The sequence below is a fragment of the Oryctolagus cuniculus genome, chromosome 6 (assembly GCF_051225735.1).
Source record: "Oryctolagus cuniculus isolate XC-2025 breed Fujian yellow rabbit chromosome 6, ASM5122573v1, whole genome shotgun sequence".
In the NCBI taxonomy this organism is placed as follows: domain Eukaryota; kingdom Metazoa; phylum Chordata; class Mammalia; order Lagomorpha; family Leporidae; genus Oryctolagus; species Oryctolagus cuniculus.
This window is the reverse complement of record NC_142872.1, coordinates 74,311,101-74,330,066: the sequence shown is the minus strand read 5'-3', so window position 1 is coordinate 74,330,066 and position 18,966 is coordinate 74,311,101. Positions and strand designations below refer to the sequence as shown.

Below are 18,966 nucleotides of genomic sequence, written 5' to 3'. Positions count from 1 at the left end.
ATCCCTGCTTTCTTTTTTTTTTTTTTTAAGGGTGAGCTTTTTAAAAAAGATTCATTTATTTAAAAGGCAGAGTTATTGAAAGAGAGAGAGAAACAGAGACTGAGAGAGAGATCGTCCACCCACCAGTTCACTCCCCAAGTGTCCACATCATCAGGGGCTGAGCCAGGCTGAAGCCAGGAGCCAGGAGCTTCTTCTGGGTCTCCCATGTGAGTGCAGAGGCCCAAGCACTTGGGAATCTTCTGCTGCTTTTCCAGGTGCATTAGCAGGGAGCTTGATCAGAAGTGGAGCAGCCGGGACTCAGACCAGTGCCCACACTGGGTGCCAGTGCAGCAGGCAGCAGTTTAATGCACTGCAGCACTGGCCCCTCAATAAATGTTGCTTTGCTCATTGTGCCTATTCACCTGGGAATTATTCTTTGGTGTGAAGTAAGAACCAAGATCGCCTTTATCACCTCCTAACAATTTTACCCCCATGTTCCCCAATTTCCTTTAACTTCTCATAACCTAGAGAAAGGATGGCAAACTATAGCCCATAGGCCAGTTATATATCCTTGTAAATAAATTATTATTGGATTAGTGCTTGTTATATCTTAATGTTAGTTGTCGCAAAGCACAGCAGACACCGGAGTAAGGGGAAGAAGGGGAAGGGTTTATTGGGGAACAACCTACAGACCGGAGTGAAGGGGCGGCGAAGGAAAAGAGAAAGAGAATATAAGAGTGAAACAGAGAAGAGGAGCTAGCAAGGAGAGAAGATAGAGCAGAGAGCAGAAGGGAAGAACCAAGAGCCAAGAGACCAGAGAGAGCACGTGTGCAGGAACAGGCCCTTTTAAAACTTTGCCTGAGGGTGGGCAGGGAAGCAGGAGCAGCCAATCCCATTAGGATGGGGGTGGAGCCTGGCTCAGGTAGCTGGGCCATGCGGCCAACTGTGCCAGTTTCCTAACATTCCCCCCTTTTGTTTTTTATACAGCAAGGTTTGTATGGGATTACATTAGTCCCAAAAGTCCAAGAGGGGTAGAGGGACGATGATCTGTCTTTAGAGCTACTTCCTGCTGACATGGGGCGATGATGTACTCTTCACTGGCATGGGGCGATGTCTCAAGCTGCTGTCTCCTGTGTGGGGAGCCGAGTACATCCCTGTAGCAGCATTTGGTTGACTGCCTGGTTGCTGAAGGCCTTCGTTTGTTCCATTATCACCTGCTGTAAACACTTAAGACACTGTAGTATAGAAGACAGGGTGAGAATAGTAACCAATGATCCTAAGAGTAGCATTAGCCAGGTAATGAGAGGATTTTATAGAGGAGAGGAAGTGTAGGGGGGTCTCTGGACCCTTGTGAGGACAGTTTGATGGATATAGCTTAAAGCTGATTCCAGCCAACACTGGGAGAAAAGGTCACTCAGCTTTTACAGGTAGCGGGGTTTTTCTGTAGAGAAATTCTGAACAATCATACAACATTAAGTGGGGAAGAGGACCATCAGTACACACAGGTTGGGAGTAGAGCCATTGGTGGTAGAGTAGAGGTTATGATTACAAAGGAATGAGGCTCAAGTGGGCTAGATACAGAGGACAGAGCTGTTATTAGAGGAGCTAAGAAAGTTGCTATCTGAGCTACAATTAAGTTTTCTGATTGAGAGGCAAATAGAACCTGACAGAAGGGGCTTGATAATAATCAGGTGGGCTTTAAAGCCTTGTAAATTATGAGGCCCAGTCCTATCTATCTCTTCATAGGGTACATCCTAAGGGAGGTGAGAACCTCCTTGGGGAACGCACCCTGTTGACTTCCATTACCTAGCTGGCCTGGGAGGAGAGCTGGCCAGGTAAAGGCAAGTGGCAACTCCAACAGGAAATATACAGCTCTGCCTGCAAAGTTACTGACCCTATTTGGCCATTTCCTCAGCTGCAGTAGTCACTTTGGAAGCTGGGCTGAGTGAAGGGCTTTTCAGCTTAGACCCAATAAGATCTGTGCCTCTGACCTGGGCATCCTTCGACTCCAGGACAGGTCCATTTTCAGTGATCCAACTCTTGGCAGAGCTGCCAGGGCTCTTCACAAGCTGACCTCTGCTGAAGCCCAGGCTTTCCACATTGAAAGCTACTGCAGTAGACTGGCCTGTTGGGTCTCCTTGAGGGCAGATCACTGCACAGGCCTGCCACCCATTGCTTCTGATGCCTAGCTTTCTTTTCCTCCTGGTTTTTGTTAAGGCAGACCAGAGGATGCAAGTCAAGGGGGTTCTCAAGTTCCATCTCTAATCTTCAGTGGCCTAAACTAGAAGCCTATAGTCACAGGCATGTTCTGTAGTAGTTTATGTTGAGGCAGACAATGTCCATGAGGAGAACTACATTCTCACTTTAAAACTTTTCCCTTTGTTTTGAAAGGGAGGCCCTTTTTGTTTACTGTTTACCTCACTGATGGTGAAGTAAATCTAAGTTCTTATTTTGGCTATGCTATTAGAGAAAAATGTTAGCCATCTCTTTTATAAGATTTAAAATCAAATTTCCTACCTTGAAGAGAACAGAGAAATGAAAGAACAAGTTAGGCTTAGAATAGAGAAATGGGGGAGCCAGTCCCAGATCGCTTACTGACAATAGCAATATCACATGAAAACTTAGAAAGCAGTTTTAACCATTAGATAACAACTTAAGAAAATATTTACCAGAAGGCCCAATGCCTTCCATAAATATTAATACATGTATTTGGAAACAGATCTTAAATATCTAACATGATGTAGCTTGTTTAACCAGCAAATTTCAGCACAAGCATATAAAATGTTTTTAGTTTCTTTCTATCAACAAGTTTAAAACATGATACAGAGATTCAGGTCACATGAATTAAAATATATATCTTTGAATAATTTTAGCTATTTAAATTGAGCAATTTTTATCTATAAGCCAATTAAAATTCTTAATAAATTCTCCCATGTAGACATACAATATATATACATGTAGCATAACATAATAGACCAATATAGCAGTTTTAATAGTTTTTTTTAAATCTAACTTCTGTTTGTAAATTACCAATTGATTTGAATTACCTTTTGTTTTTTAGTAACCTCAGTTGGTACCTTTAATACATTGTTGGCTTCATCTGTTTACAGAGCCATCCCAAAGTACTGAATACAATAGATGTGGCTGGAAAAATTCCATCAGAACCTATAGGACAGCTAAGGACAGAACCAACAATGCTTTAGTTTTATGAGCAGCAAATCTGATACACAAAACTGTGGGTGACAAAAGACTTTAAGTTGCCACATTTAAAATTAAATGGATTAACCAACAAGAGGCAATTGCTTACTTCACAGTATTTTTGAAAGCATCTGTAGGATTTTACAAAGCATTTAACCCTTTTAGGCCTCTGGGGCTTTTTTACTAAGATAACTATTGTGTCTTGTAACACAAGATGATTAGACTTTTTAATTCTCAGACATTTGTATTAATAGCATTTTATATCATAGAAACTTAAAATTTAGTACCACTTCACATCTTGACAGTACTTCTAATATAATCCAAATAGCCTGATTAGTTGGTGTCTCTACAAGATGAGACATAAGTCCTTTGCTTTTTTCAGTTGGGCCCAAACTGGAAAAAACAAAGTCCAAAATTTACTGGAAATTTCAGAGTCCAAGTTCTTTGAAACTTTGATTTTTGATTTTTTGAATGCCTGTCAAGAATGTCAAGAAGGCTCAAAATCCAAAATATCTGGTTGAAGTAAGATTCTTTAACATCATGACATAATATAGACCAAATCTGATCATTGTTACAAGGTAATTATTTAAATGTTTTAAAAGAAGCACATATTTAAATAACCCATAGCTCTTAATAAAAATTCAGCTGTTTTTAAACAATTAGAATTTAACAGACATCAAGAGAATGTAACAGATTACTTTAACACATTGCTTTAACAGAGAATCAGATTTTAATTCTATATCCAAGAGAAATAGATTAGTATACTTGTGACATTTTCCTTGATTTACATTTTGAGATAAACTGTTAAAAATATCCAAATTAAAATTAAGGTGACGCATCAAATTTTAGCCTGAGTTACTTTAAACAGTGTTGAACTATTTTCATAGACAGTTTATAAATTAACCCAAATAGTTTTTTATAGAATAACATGTTGAGTATACAAAAGTTTTACCCAATTTAAATTAGCAGTTACACCTAAATGACTTAGGATGCTGATATATTTTTATCTGAATTGAAATTAAAATTGCATTCATCTAAGACACGTACTAATTACCCATTGCTGTTCTATTGAGTACTGATTACCTGGAAACCTCAAAATTTGGAAGATGTGTGGATGTGCTGATGTGTGGATGGAGGTCACGGAGCGTTCGGTGGCTTGGAAAGAGTTCCGGAGATGTGCTTTGCGACAGGCAAAAATCCAGGATCCCAGAGCACTGGGGGACGCTGGATTACCAATATGAGGCTATCCGAGTCACGGCACCAATGTTTTATCTTAATGCTAGTCATCGCAAAGCACACCAGAGTAAGGGGAAGGGTTTATTGGGGAACACCCTACAGACCAGAGTGAAGGGGCGGCGAAGGAAAAAGAGAAAGAGAATATAAGAGTGAAACAGAGAAGAGGAGCTAGCAAGGAGAGAAGATAGAGCAGAGAGCAGAAGTGAAGAACTAAGAGCCAAGAGACCAGAGGAGGAGGCTGGAGAGAGGAACCCAGAGAGAGCAGGAGAGGAGAGCAGGAGAGAAGGGGCAAGAGAGAGCAGGGAGCAGAGCTGAGAGAGAGCAGGAGAGAAGGGGCAAGAGGTATCCCTGCTTTCAATAGAGGAGATCTACCCTACCCAATCTGGTGCCATCCTGGACTCCAGCCCCACCCTTGAGCACTGACCAGAGATCCGTGGCCCCACCCCGCAGAGGCCTGTATATTACCACTGAAGGTATGTACTCTTCTAAGCCACAGAGGCATAGAAGTCATCACAAATGACAAAAAAAAGAAAAAAAAAAACACAGAAATATAGGAAACAAGAACAAGGAAGACAATACGACTCTCCAAAAGGAGCACAACAGCACTTCAATATTAGAATGCCAAGACAAGAAGATTGATGAAATATCTTAAAAATGAATTCAAAGGAAAGATCATAAGATTACTCAAAGGGCCGGCGCCATGGCACAGTAGGTTAATCCTCCACCTGAGGTGCCGGTATCCCATATGGGTGCAGGTTCTAGTCCCAGCTGCTCCTCTTCCAATCAAGCTCTCTGCTATGGCCTGGGAAAGCAGTAGAAGATGTCCCAATTGCTTGGGCCCCTGCACCCGCAAGGGAGACTGGGAAGAACCTCCTGGCTCCTGGCTTCGGATCGGCACAACTCCAGCCTTTGTGGCCATTTGGGAAGTGAACTAACGAAGAAAAACCTTCCTCTTTGTCTCTTCCTCTCACTGTCTGTAACTATCTCTCAAATAAATAAATAAAATCTTAAAAATAAGTTTTAAAAAATTTCATTAAAAAAGATTACTCAAAAATACAAATTCATTATATAAATATATCATTCATGATATAGATGAAAAATTTTGCTGAGAGATATAGATATTGAAAAGAAATCAAACTGAAATATTAGAAATGAAAAATTCAATACATCAAAAAGAAAATAAAGTGGAAAACCTTCACAACAGACTTGGTGAGGCAGAAGGAGTATGCAAGCTACAAGATAAATCCTTGGAAATATCTCAGGCATGCAAAAAAAGAAAAAAAAATAGAACCACCTATTTTAGTGTTTGAGATTTATGGAATTAAAATGACCAAATGCATGTGTCTCAAGGTGTGGACACAGAGAATAGATTATAAGGTGCATTTAGCAAACTAATAGCAGAAAAGTTCCCTAACTTTGAAAGAGAAAGGGACATTTAAGTACAGGAAGCACACAATAGTCCTAATAAACATGATCAGAAAAGATCTTCACCACGACACATTATGGTAAAGTGTTCAACAGTAACACATAAATAAAAGTTTTTAATGTGCACAAGAAAAATGTCAGATTGCCTTCTGAGGATCACAAATTAGAGCAATGACTGTTTTCTCATCAGAAACCCTACAGGATTTGAAAGAATGGAGATAGACAGTCTAAGACATAAAAGAAATTGTCAACCCAGAAAACTACCCAACAAAACTCTCATTTATAAATGAAGAAAAATAAAAAAACTTCCAAAACAAACAGAACTTGAAAGAATTTGTGACCAGTTACCTAGCCTTGCAAATGATTCTTAAACATGTGCTACAAACAGAAACAAAGAATGATAGTAATCAGTATGAAAGATGAAGGCAGAAAATGTCCTAGTCTCCCTGTAAATGTACAAGGGAAATCCACAGCAAACAATAAAAAATATTTATTAAAAATAGCAGGATATTGAGCAATCCAAGATGGCGAAATAGGAAGGGAGCTCACTGGTAGTCCAGGAAAAGATAGTTTAATAAAAGTGGACATAGTGTAGTCTCAAGGAAGATTTAGGGGAAAAACCGCAGAGGAAACTCTTCTGGAATTAGAGGGACATGGTGGATCTATGTGGAGGGTATGGGCACCCACAGCTCGGGTACCCAGCTGCTGAAAGTCTCTGCACCAACGTTGGAAAGAGAGGTGAAGTTAAACCGCATTAGCCTGAGACACTGGTGGAAAAGCAACAGGACGAGCCTAGAGGGAACAAGGCTTGAAGCCCCATGGAGGAAAGTACACCAGTCTAACTAGAGAAGAGAAAAAATAAAAGGGATGGTATGGACACAATTTTCTCTCTCCACTCACCTTACAAAGGCATGCGAACCCATAGAGCAGGCACAATTTTGGACATACATAATAGCTGTGCCAGCTCAGGACTGTACCCACCTTCAGCCGAACAGAAAAACCTAACTTTGGTGAGGAGTAGTAACAGGAGACTAAGACCTAGTGAATGTGTGGAGTTCATGAACTGGGACTGTGAAAAAAAAAAAAAAAAAAAAACAGGGTGTGTGGGAAAACTTACGGTGCGGCTGAGATGAGAGTAGTCTAGGTGGGAGATGCCACAAGCTTGGGTGGCCATAACTACCCAGTAAGAGACACTGCAGGGGAATCTGAGCTTACACTGAGGACTGAACAGATCCTTTGAGTCATCCTTGGGACAGAGCAGATGAATATTATACCCACTGGGGCTAAGACTTAAGCACTGATTGCCATCAAGGAGAAGAGTTCAGCTGAGCAGAATTACTTCCCTTCTGATTAAAATAAAAGAGAGAGATTTACCATGCCAAACCTGCATGTGTCACCTTAGGCACACCCTTAACCCTGAAGAACTGAACAGAGCTCTCTGGCCACACCCATCACAAGCCTCTAGAAATTCACCAAAGGCAGACAGATCACTTAATCTAGAGTCATAGTATAATTTGAAAAGCCACTACAGTGAGAAAAAAAAAAAGAAGAAACCAAATAATATCTCCACAATGGCAAACAACAAACACAAAAACTGAGGAAACAAGAACAAGGAAGACAACATGACACTCCCAAAAGAACATGACCCTCCAATACAAATTATCAAGATGATGAGATAGAAGAAATGCAAGAAACAGAACTCAAAAAAATTTATGATAAGAATATTTGTAAGTAATCAAAAGTAAATGCATGAACTACTGAAATCCATGCAGGACATGACAGAAAATCTCTCTCGTGAAAAGGAAATCTTAAGGGGGGAATCAAAATAAAATGAGGAATTTAACAGAACATGAAATTAAGATATAGAAGAGAATTCAAAATGAAATGAAGAATTCAATAGAACAAATGAAAACAGAATCAGTGAGGCAGAAGAGAGAATATCAGATTTAGAAGACAGAGCACAGGAAATTATACAGTCAAACCAAAAAAAAAAAATAAGAGGAAATCAGAAATCTAAAAAAAATTGTTGGGAATTTACAGGATACTATTAAAAAACATTAGAGTTCTAGGAGTTCCTGAAGGCATGCAGAGAGAAAAAGATCAGAAGGCCTTTTAAGTGAGATACTAGCAGAAACTTCCTGGGTTTGAAGAAGGATAGAGACATCCAAGTACAGGAAGCACACAGAACTCCCAAAAACATAACCAGATGAGATTTTCACCACAACACATTGTAAGCAAACTCACCACAGTGAAACATAAAGAAAAGATTCTAAAATGTGCAAGAGAGAAACACCAGATCATTCTAGGAGGATCTCCAACTGGACTCACACCAGACATCTCATCAGAAACCCTACAAGCTAGGAGGGAATGGCAAGATATAGCCCAGGTAATAAGAGAAAAAAAACTTGCAGCCCAGAATATTATATCCTGCAAAGCTCTCATTTGTGAATGAAGGTGAAATAAAGACCTTTCATAGCAAACAGAAATTGAAAGAATTTGTTACCACTCACCAGGCCTGCAAAAGATGCTTACAGATCTGTTACACACAGAAACACAGAAACACAGCCATCAATACAAAAGAAGGTAAAGGAAGAAAACCCCCCAGTAAAAGATCACAGGAAGTTCAAACATATATTAGAAATATCTTTGGGAAAATGGCAAGGCAAAGTTACTACTTATCAATAGTCACATTGAATGTTAATGGCCTCAACATTCCAGTTAAAATACACAGACTGGCTGAATAGATTAAGGAACAAAATCCATCTATTTGCCGCTTGCAAGAAACACATCTTTCCACCAAAGGTGCATGCAGATTGAAAGTGAAAGTTTGGAAAAAGATATTCCGTGCCAACAGAAACCAAAAAAGAGCTTGTGTAGCCATCTTAATATCATAAAAAAAAAAACTTTAACACAAAAACTGTTAAGAGAGACAAAGAGGGGCACTATATAATGATTAAGGGATCAATTCAACAGGAAGATGTAACTGTTATAAATGTATATGCACCTAATTACAGGGCACCAGTTTATTTAAAAGACATGTTAAGGGACTTAATACTGAGGATTTCAATACTCCACTTTCAGCATTGCACAGATCTACCAGACAGAATATCAAGAAGGAAACAACAGATTTATTCAACACTATAAACCAAGTGGATCTAACAGATATCTACAGAACTTTTCATCCTACACTTGAAGAATACACATTCTGCTCAGCAGCACATGGAACTTACTTTAGGATTGACCACATACTAGGCCATAAAGCAAGGCTCAGCAAATTCAAAAGAATTAAAATCATATAATGCATCTTCTCAGATCACAGTGGAATGAAGCTGGAAATTAGCAACTCAGGAATCCCTAGAGTATATGCAAATACATGGAGACTGAACAACATGCTCCTGAATGAACAATGGGTCATAGAAGAAAACAAAAGAGAAATCAAAAATTTTCTGGAAGCAAATGAAGATAATAACACAACATATCAAAACTTATGGGATACAGCAAAAGCAGTGTTAAGAGGAAAGTTTATAGCAATAGGTGCCTATGTCAAGAAATTGGAAAGGCACCAAATAAATGAGCTATCAATGCATCTCAAGGATCTAGAAAAACTGCAGCAAACCAGACCCAAAACTGGCAGGAGAAGAGAAAAAATTGGCTGGCGCCACGGCTCACTAGGCTAATCCTCCACCTTGTGGCACCGGAACACTGGGTTCTAGTCCCAGTCGGGGCACCAGATTCTGTCCCGGTTGCCCCTCTTCCAGGCCAGCTCTCTGCTGTGGCCAGGGAGTGCAGTGGAGGATGGCCCAAGTACGTGGGCCCTGCACCCCATGGGAGACCAGGATAAGCACCTGGCTCCTCCCTTCGGATCAGCGTGGTGTGCTGGCCGTGGCGGCGATTGGAGGGTGAACCAATGGCAAAGGAAGACCTTTCTCTCTGTCTCTCTCTCACTGTCCACTCTGCCTGTCAAAAAAAAATAAACAAAATTGACACAACATTGTCCCAACTAACTAAAAAAAGGAGAGAAAAGACCAAAATCAATAAAATCAGAGATGAAAAAGGGACTGTAACAACAGACACCACATAAATAAAAAGAGTCATCAGAAATTAGTACAAAGAATTGTATGCCAGCAAACAGGAAAATCTATCAGAAATGGATAGATTCCTGGACACATACAACCTACCTATATTGAACCATGAAGACATAGAAAACCTAAACAGACCCATAACCAAGTCAGAAATTGAATCAGTAATAAAGGCCCTCCCAACAGAGAAAAGCCCTGGACCGGATGGATTCACTGCCAAATTCTACCAGCCATTTAAAGAAGAACCAACTCCAATTCTTCTCAAACTATTCAGAACAATTGAAAGAGAGGGAGTCCTCCCAAATTCTTTCTATGAAGCCAGCATCACCTTAATTCCTAAACCTGAAAAAGATGCAGCTGAGAAAGAAAATTACAGAACAATATCCCTGATGAACATAGTCGCAAAAATCCTCAATAAAATTCTGGCCAATAGAATGCAACAACACATCAGACAGAAAGATCATTACCCAGACCAAGTGGGATTTATCCCTGGTATGCAGGGATGGTTCAGCGTTCACAAATCAATCAATGTGATACACCACATTAACAAGCTGCAGAAGAAAAACCATATGGTTATCTCAATAGATGCAGAGAAATCATTTGATAAAATACAACACCTTTTCATGATGAAAACTCTAAGCAAACTGGATATAGAAAAAACATTCCTCAATACAATCAAAGCAATTTATTAAAAACACATGGCCAGCATCCTATTGAATGGGGAAAAGCTGGAAGCATTTCCACTGAGATCTGATACCAGAAAGGGATGCACACTCTCACGATTGCTATTCAATATAGTACTGGAAGTTTTAGCCAGAGCCATTAGGCTAGAAAAATAAATTAAAGGGAAACAAATTGGGAAGGAAGAAGTCAAATATTGCCAAGATATTGTAGCAAAAATATGGCCTTATTGAAAAATCTCTATGAGTGAGATCCCAGCAGAAAGAACAGGCCATCAAAGAAGACAGTACCTTTCTCTGAAGGGAGGAGAGAACTTCCACTCTGATGGAAGAAGGAGTGGGAGATGGGATGGTTGTGGGTGGCAGGGAGGTTATGGGGGGAAAGGCCGCTATAATTCAAAAGTTGTACTTTGGAAATTTATATTTATTAAATAAAAGTTGAAAAAACTAGCAGGACAAAGTTGTTACTTATCAATAATAACATGGACTATGAATGGGCTAAATTCTCTAATTAAAGATACAGACTGGCTAAATGGATTAAATGCCAAGACCCATCTATTTGCTGCCTACAAGAAACACATCTCACCAACAAAGATACACAAAAATTGAATGTGTAAACATGGAAAAATATCAGAAAAAGAAGACTTTTAACACAGAAACTGTTCAAAGAGACAAAGAATGCATTATTTAATGATGAAAGATCAATTCAACCACAAAAGTAGCTATAGTAAATGTATATGCACCCAATGCTAAGGTGCCAGCTATTTAAAATAAATGTTAATGAATCTAAAGAGAGATATAACTTCCAATACAATAATAATGGGGGGCTTTTAACACCCCCCTTTCATCAATGGAGAGATCAACTAGATAGAAAACAAATAAAAAAAAGAGCTAATCAACCGTATGTACCAAATGGACCTGATATCTACAGAAACTTTCATCCAACAGTTGCAAAATACACATTATTTTCATCACTACATGTAACTTTATCTAAGATAGACCAAATGCTAGTCCATAAAACAAGTTTCAGCAAATTCAAAAGACTTAAAATCATACCCTGTTATCTTTTCTAAACAAAATGGAATGAGGCTGGAAATTAACAACTTAAGAAAAACTAGAAAATAAGCAAACATAAGATAACTGAATAACAAGATAGCAATACAACATATCTAAACTCATGTGAGGGGCCAACACTATGGCATAGTGGGTAAAGACATCACAATGGCAGAGTTCAAGTGATGCTACAGGGCAGTTATAATCAAAGCACACTGGTACTGGAACATAAGTAGACATGTAGATTCATGGAACAGTATAGGATCCCCACAAATTAATACATACATTCATAACAAACTAATCTTTGTCAAAGGAGCTAAAATCAATCACTGGAGAAATGAAAATCTCTTTAACAAATGGTACTGGGAAAATTGGATCTACATGGGCAGAAGCATGAAACAAGTCCCCTAATTTATATCTTATACAAAATTCAACTCAAACTGGACCAGTGATCTAAATCTACAATCTGGTACCATCAAATTGCCAGGTGAAAACATTAGAGTACCCTGTGAATATTGGCATAGGCAAAGACTTCTGGAAAAAGTCCCAAGAAACAAAACAATCAAAAAAGACAAAAATTGAAAAATGGGATTACATCAAGCGAGGAAGGTGCTGCACTGCAAAGGAAACACTCAGTAAAGTGAAGAGGCAACCAACAGAATGGTAAAAAAATGTTTGTAAACTATGCAGCTGATAAAGGATTAATATGAAAGGTGTATAAAGATCTCAAAAAACTCAATAGTAATGAAACAAATAATCCAGTATAGGCAAATGGCATCAACAGGTATTTTCCAAAGGAAGAAATACAAATGGTCAACAGACACATGAAAAAAAAATGCCCAGGATCACTAGCTGTTTGGGAAATGCAAATAAAAACCACAATGTTATAAAAAGTAATATATGTTGGTGATGATGTAGGGGGAAATGTACCCTAATTTGCTGTTGGTGGGAATGTAAACTAGTACAACTATGGAAAACAGTATGGCAATTCATCAAAGATCTGAAAATAGATCCATCATATGACCCAGTCTGCCATTCCTGGCAATTTAACCAAACAAAATGGAATCAGTATATGAAATAGAGATTTGTACCCCTATGTTTATTTCAGCTCAGTTCACAGGAGCTATGATGTGGCATCAACCCAAAAGTCCATCAACTGATAACTGGATAAAGGAAATATGGTATATATACACTATGGAATACTACCCAATCACAAAAAAGAATGAAATTCTGTCTTTTGTAACAAAACATATGCAACTGGAAACCATTATGCTTAGTAAAATAGTCTCAAAAATACAAATATGTTTTCTCTGATATGTATCAGTTAACAGAATAAAAAAATAGGAATGAAATAGACATTTTGGTATATGTCATTTTTAGCTCTTCTTCATATTTCTGTGGAACTGTGGTCTTTCTACTAGTGGTGAATGAAGCCTATGAAAATAGAGTAGATTAAAATTATATCTTTGCAAAAACTGATGAAGACAGAGCAGGGAGGAAGGAGGATTTGGGGGAAATGGAGAGTGAGGATGTGTAGTTGTGTTCTTGGAACTATATCAATGGAATGCATGGAATCTATTCTCTTTATGTTGATAAAAACTTTTGAAAAAGGACTCCCAAAGGGACAAATATCATGTTCTCCCTAATTGGTGACAACTAACTGAGCACCTAAAAGGAAACCTGTAGAAGTGAAATGGACAGTATGAGAAACAATGTCTTGATCAGCCCTTGTCCTGACTGCCGAGGAACAACTAATTTATTCCTTTTAGTATTTTTTGTTCTACTTAATACCACTAATTGAATTCTTTAATTAACACACAGTTATTCTTAGTCATTTAAATTTAACTGAAAAGTGATTCCTGTTAAATATAAGAGTGGGGATAAGAGAGGGAAGAGATGTACAGTTTGGCACATGCTCACTCAGACTTACCCCAACAGTAGAGCTAGAAATGTGCCAGGAGATTCCAATTCAATCCGATAAAGGTGTCATGTACCAATGCCATCTCACTAGTCAAAGTGATCAGTTGAAGATTATAATTGATCAAAAAGACAGGATTAAACATCAAAGGGATTACATAAATAAGACCAGTATCTGCAAATAATAATTGATAGCATTAAAAAGGAGAGAATGATCCTACATGGGAAGCAGGATACACAGCAGACTCATAGAATGGCAAATGCCCTAAACATTCCTCTGGCTTCAGAATCAGCCCTTAAGGCATTCAGATCTGGCTAAAAAGCCCACGAGAGTTTCGCAGGCATGGAAAGCCAAGACACTGTGGCAAAAAAAAAAAAAAAAAAAAAAAAAAAAAAAAAAAAAAAAAAAACACCTAAATGAAAGATCTCTGTGAGTAAGATCCCAGCAGAAAGAACGGGCCATCAAAGAAGGCAGTTCCTTTCTCTGAAGAGAGGAGAGAACTTCCAATTTGAATATGGCCTTGTCTAAACAAGATCAGAGTTGGTGAACTCAAGAGGCTTCCATAGCCTTGGCAGCTCATGGCAAGAGCTTCGGGTGATTACTGACGTCATAAATAAGAGCACCAATTGTTAAATCAACAACGGGAGTCACTGTGCACTGTCGCTCCCCCTCTTCGTGGAGGAACGACACAGGACCCTGCACTGTTCTTTTGTCTGCTCGGCCCTCGCCGGGTTTGCTGCTGGTTCTTCCCGGGTTGGCTACCGTCCCTTCCACCTCCGTGGAAGGGCGGTTCCCCCTGCCACTTTCCCCACTTCCGTGGGGGAGCGGCACACCGCCGGCCGGCTCTCTCGGGGGCTGCACAGGTGTTCCCTTTAGATGTTCCTGGTGCATGTTGTCTCTCTCCTCCTTTATAGTCCTCTTCCACCAATCCCAACTCTGCTACCCACACGCCGAGTACGCTGCTCTCCTCCAATCAGGAGCAGGTCCTGTTGCTTATTGGTTGAACTGGAGGCAGCTGTGTAGAAGCTGTTTCCTCCTCTCCCAGTGCCATATTGTGGGAGAGCAGATGCATAGAATAAGTCTTAATTCCAGTAACAGTCTAGTCCGAGTTGCTCCCCACAGTGCACCTGCTCCCCATGTAGGACCTCTGTCCTTAATGTGTTGTACTATGCAAATTAATGGTAAAACTACTACCTAAACATGCTCCATACTTTGTGTGTCTTTGTGGGTGCATTCTGTTAAAATCTTTGCCTAGTATATACTAAGTTGATCTTCTGTATATAAAGATAATTGAAAATGAATCATGATGAAGAATGGGATGGAAGAAGGAGTGGGAGATGGGTTGGTTGTGGGTGGGAGGGAGGTTATGGGGGAAAGGCCACTATAATTCAAAAGTTGTACTTTGGAAATTTATATTTATTAAATAAAAGTTAAAAAAAGAAAATAGAAATAGAGAATAGTAGTGGTTACTGCTACCCTGGGAGGGATGGGGAAAAAAGAATGGTTAACAGATACAGAGGTAGATAGGATAGGAGGAATAATTTCTAATATTTAAAGAACAATAGGATTACTAATGTTGACAGCAAATAACTGAACATGAGGGCGATTTTAAAAGTTCATGGAAAATATGTATTAAAAAACTGTGCATTTATTTCAAAAAATTTTCTGCAGCAACATAAAATCATCTTTAAATTCCATTTTCCAGCAAATTGCTGATGTTCCCTCATATTTGAAAACAGTTAGAAGAGAAGATAATGACTGTAACTAACACAAAGAAATGATAAATATCTTAAGTGATATATATGCTTATACTCTGATCTGATCCTTACACATTGAATTCATGTATTGAGGTGTCACTCTGTACCCCATAAATATGTATTAATTTTGGGTCAATTAAAATAAATATATTTTAAAAATAATAAAGTAAATGCTTATTTTAAAAAAAGGACTCAGACCATGTGCATCTAAGTAGAGTTTTTTTTATCCTTTAAGTATTAGATACACAGAGAAGAAAAACAAAGAGATAGAGATGGAGACACACACACACACACACACACACACAGAGAGAAATATATGCAGAGCTCCTGTCTGCCAACTCAGTTCTCAAATGCCCAAAATGACTCTTGGCTTGGCTAGGCTTAATCCAAGTACCAGGAACTCAATACAGTTCTTCTATGTGAATGGCAGGAATGCAACTACTTGAACCATTACTATTTCCTCCCATAGTCCATCTTCGCAGGAAGCTGAGGTCAGGAGCCAGAGTGCAGAACTTAGATATTCTAATGTGAGATGTAGGCATTTTATCAACTAGACTAAATGCTCAGCCATAGAAATTTAGAGGATGTGACAAAGGACACATTATTCTAAAAATTTGTGAAGAGCGGATAGCATTAGACTGCAAATAAAGCTGGTGAATTGGTATTCAGGCGCAGTATATATCAAGTCATATAACCAAGAGATTAATAGGCTTGGGATTTGGGTCTATATCTGTGCTTCAGTTTCTGGTTATTAGATGACTCAACACCAGGGAACTGTTTTCAAATAAAAATAACAAAGCAATGATAAAGCAAAGATCAACAAACTTAATACTCAATTTTCATAGCACTTGAATTTTCCTGGTTTGAATAATTGTTACTAGTTCATAACTGTGAGTAAAGAATTCTTGAGCATCTTAATTATAGTTCTAAATTAAATTCTAAAATGATTAAAACACAAGAGTTGCTATAGAATTACAAGGGATATATTTGTAACTTCTAAATTATATGCTATGTGTTCTAAGGGTGTAATTTTTGTGATTATTACATAATATGTAACACTGCTTATCATAGGACAGCATTTGTTTTAATCTCATTCTTTCTGAAATCAAGGATTTTACTTACCTGAAGGCCATTTTTTTTAAATTTTTTTTGGTAGAGAATTTGGGACCATGATAAGAAACCCATAAATTTCTATATGCATGATTTGGATTTGGAAATTAGCCATTATTTCTGGAAATTCTCCCAAAATAAAAGATATTTAAAGTAATTTTCACCTTTTTTTCAACATGTATAACATATTTATTAATGAACTAACCCACTAGTCATAGTCCTAATCAAACATGCCCAGCTATCCAGATGATGGTGACATCTTCAGATTGATGTGGTGGAAATGACAGTGAACTGATACTGCATAAGCACATGTGCCATCTTTTCAAATGCAATTCCTTACAGACCCAGGTTGGTTCTTCTAAAATGTCTCCACTTGGAGTTATATCTGATTTTATTGCCAGTTTTTATGTGAATCCACTGGGGAATGGGGTGGTATTGTTTTTGTTTTTTAGCCAGGAATCTCTTGATTCTGAAGGTCTTGTGAGAAGACATGGTGAGGAGCCGGCGCTGTGGCTCACTAGTCTAATCCTCCGCCTTGCAGCGCTGGCACACCAGGTTCTAGTCCCGGTCGGGGCGCCGGATTCTGTCCCGGTTGCCCCCCTTCCAGGCCAGCTCTCTGTTGTGGCCAGGGAGTGCAGTGGAGGATGGCCCAAGTGCTTGGGCCCTGCACCCCATGGGAGACGAGGATAAGTACCTGGCTTCTGCCATCAGATAAGCGTGGTGCCCCGGCCACAGCGCGCTGGCCGCAGCGGCCATTGGAAGGTGAACCAACGGCAAAAGGAAGACCTTTCTCTCTGTCTCTCTCTCTCTCTCACTGTCCACTCTGCCTGAAAAAAAAAAAAAAAGACGTGGTGAGGAAGAGTCAGATACACTCTCCACGATGGTTCAAAAGTACAAATAACTCTGAGGAATTTAGCTCTGCATGCAATATTGATAACATTTCTCTTAGAGCAAGGACAGTCTATTCAATAAATGGTGCTGGGGAAATTGGATTTCCACGTGCAGAATCATGAAGCAAGACCCCTACCTTACACCTTACACAAAAATCCACTCAACATGGATTAAAGACCTAAATCTACGACCTGACACCATCAAGTTACTAGAGAACATTGGAGAAATCCTTCAAGATATTGGCACAGGCAAAGAGTTTCTGGAAAAGACCCAGGAGGCACAGGCAGTCAAAGCCAAAATTAACTATTGGGATTGCATCAAATTGAGAAGTTTCTGTACTGCAAAAGAAACAGTCAGGAGAGTGAAGAGACAACCGACAGAATGGGAAAAAAATATTTGCAAACTATGCAACAGATAAAGGGTTAATAACCAGAATCTACAAAGAGATCAAGAAACTCCACAAAAACAAAACCAACAACCCACTTAAGAGATGGGCCAAGGACCTCAATAGACATTTTTCAAAAGAGGAAATCCAAATGGCCAACAGGCACATGAGAAAATGTTCAAGGTCATTAGCAATCAGGGAAATGCAAATCAAAACCACAATGAGGTTTCACCTCACCCTGGTTAGAATGGCTCACATGCAGAAATCTACCAACAACAGATGCTGGCGAGGATGTGGGGAAAAAGGGACACTAACCCACTGTTGGTGGGAATGCAAACTGGTCAAGCCACTATGGAAGTCAGTCTGGAGATTCCTCAGAAACCTGAAGATAACCCTACCGTTCGACCCAGCCATCCCACTCCTTGGAATTTACCCAAAGGAATTTAAATTGGCAAACAAAAAAGCGGTCTGCAGCCTAATGTTTATTGCAGCTCAATTCACAATAGCTAAGACCTGGAACCAACCTAAATGCCCATCAACGGTAGACTGGATAAAGAAATTATGGGATATGTACTCTTTAGAATACTATACCGCAGTAAGAAACAACGAAATCTAGTCATTTGCAACAAAATGGAGGAATCTGGAACACATCATGCTGAGTGAAATAAGCCAGTCCCAAAGGGACAAATACCATATGTTCTCCCTGATCGGTGACAACTGACTGAACACCAAAAAGGAAACCTCCTGAAGTGAAATGGACACTATGGGAAACGGTGACTTGATCAGCATAGCCCTGACTGTTAATGAACAACTTAATACATTATCCCTCTTAGTAGTTTTTTTTGTCTGTTCTACTTAATATGACTGGTTTAATTCTGTAATTAATACACAGTTATTCTTAAGTGTTAAAAATTAACTGAAATGTGATCCCTGTTAAACATAAGAGTGGGAATAAGAGAGGGAAGAGATGTATAATTTGGGACATGCTCAAGCTGACTTGCCACAAATGGTAGAGTTAAAAACATACCAGGGGATTCCAATTCAATCCCATCAGGGTGGCATGTACCAATGCCATCTCACTATTCCAAGTGATCAATTTCAGTTCACAATTGATCATAATGAAAGGACCAAGAGTCAAAAGGAGCACATAAACAAGTCTAGTACCTGCTAACACTAACCGATGGAATGAATAAAGGGGAGAGTGATCCAACATGGGAAGTGAGATACTCAGCAGACTCATAGAATGGCAGATGTC

General features: G+C 39.1%; 1 protein-coding gene across 1 annotated transcript; it reads right to left on the bottom strand.

Moving 5' to 3' along the window:
* Nucleotides 1-16,771: 16,771 nt before the first annotated feature.
* LOC108176576 (large ribosomal subunit protein eL39-like) lies at nucleotides 16,772-16,930 on the bottom strand. The gene has a single exon (XM_051843721.3). It carries the CDS (start codon nucleotides 16,925-16,927, stop codon nucleotides 16,772-16,774), a length of 156 nt encoding a protein of 51 aa, XP_051699681.2. The 5' UTR covers nucleotides 16,928-16,930.
* Between the last annotated feature and the right edge of the window lie 2,036 nt (nucleotides 16,931-18,966).

Bases quoted from the DNA above. Each gene is read 5' to 3' on its own strand.
- LOC108176576 (XM_051843721.3), bottom strand. From the start codon at position 16,927: ATGTCTTCTCACAAGACCTTCAGAATCAAGAGATTCCTGGCTAAAAAA.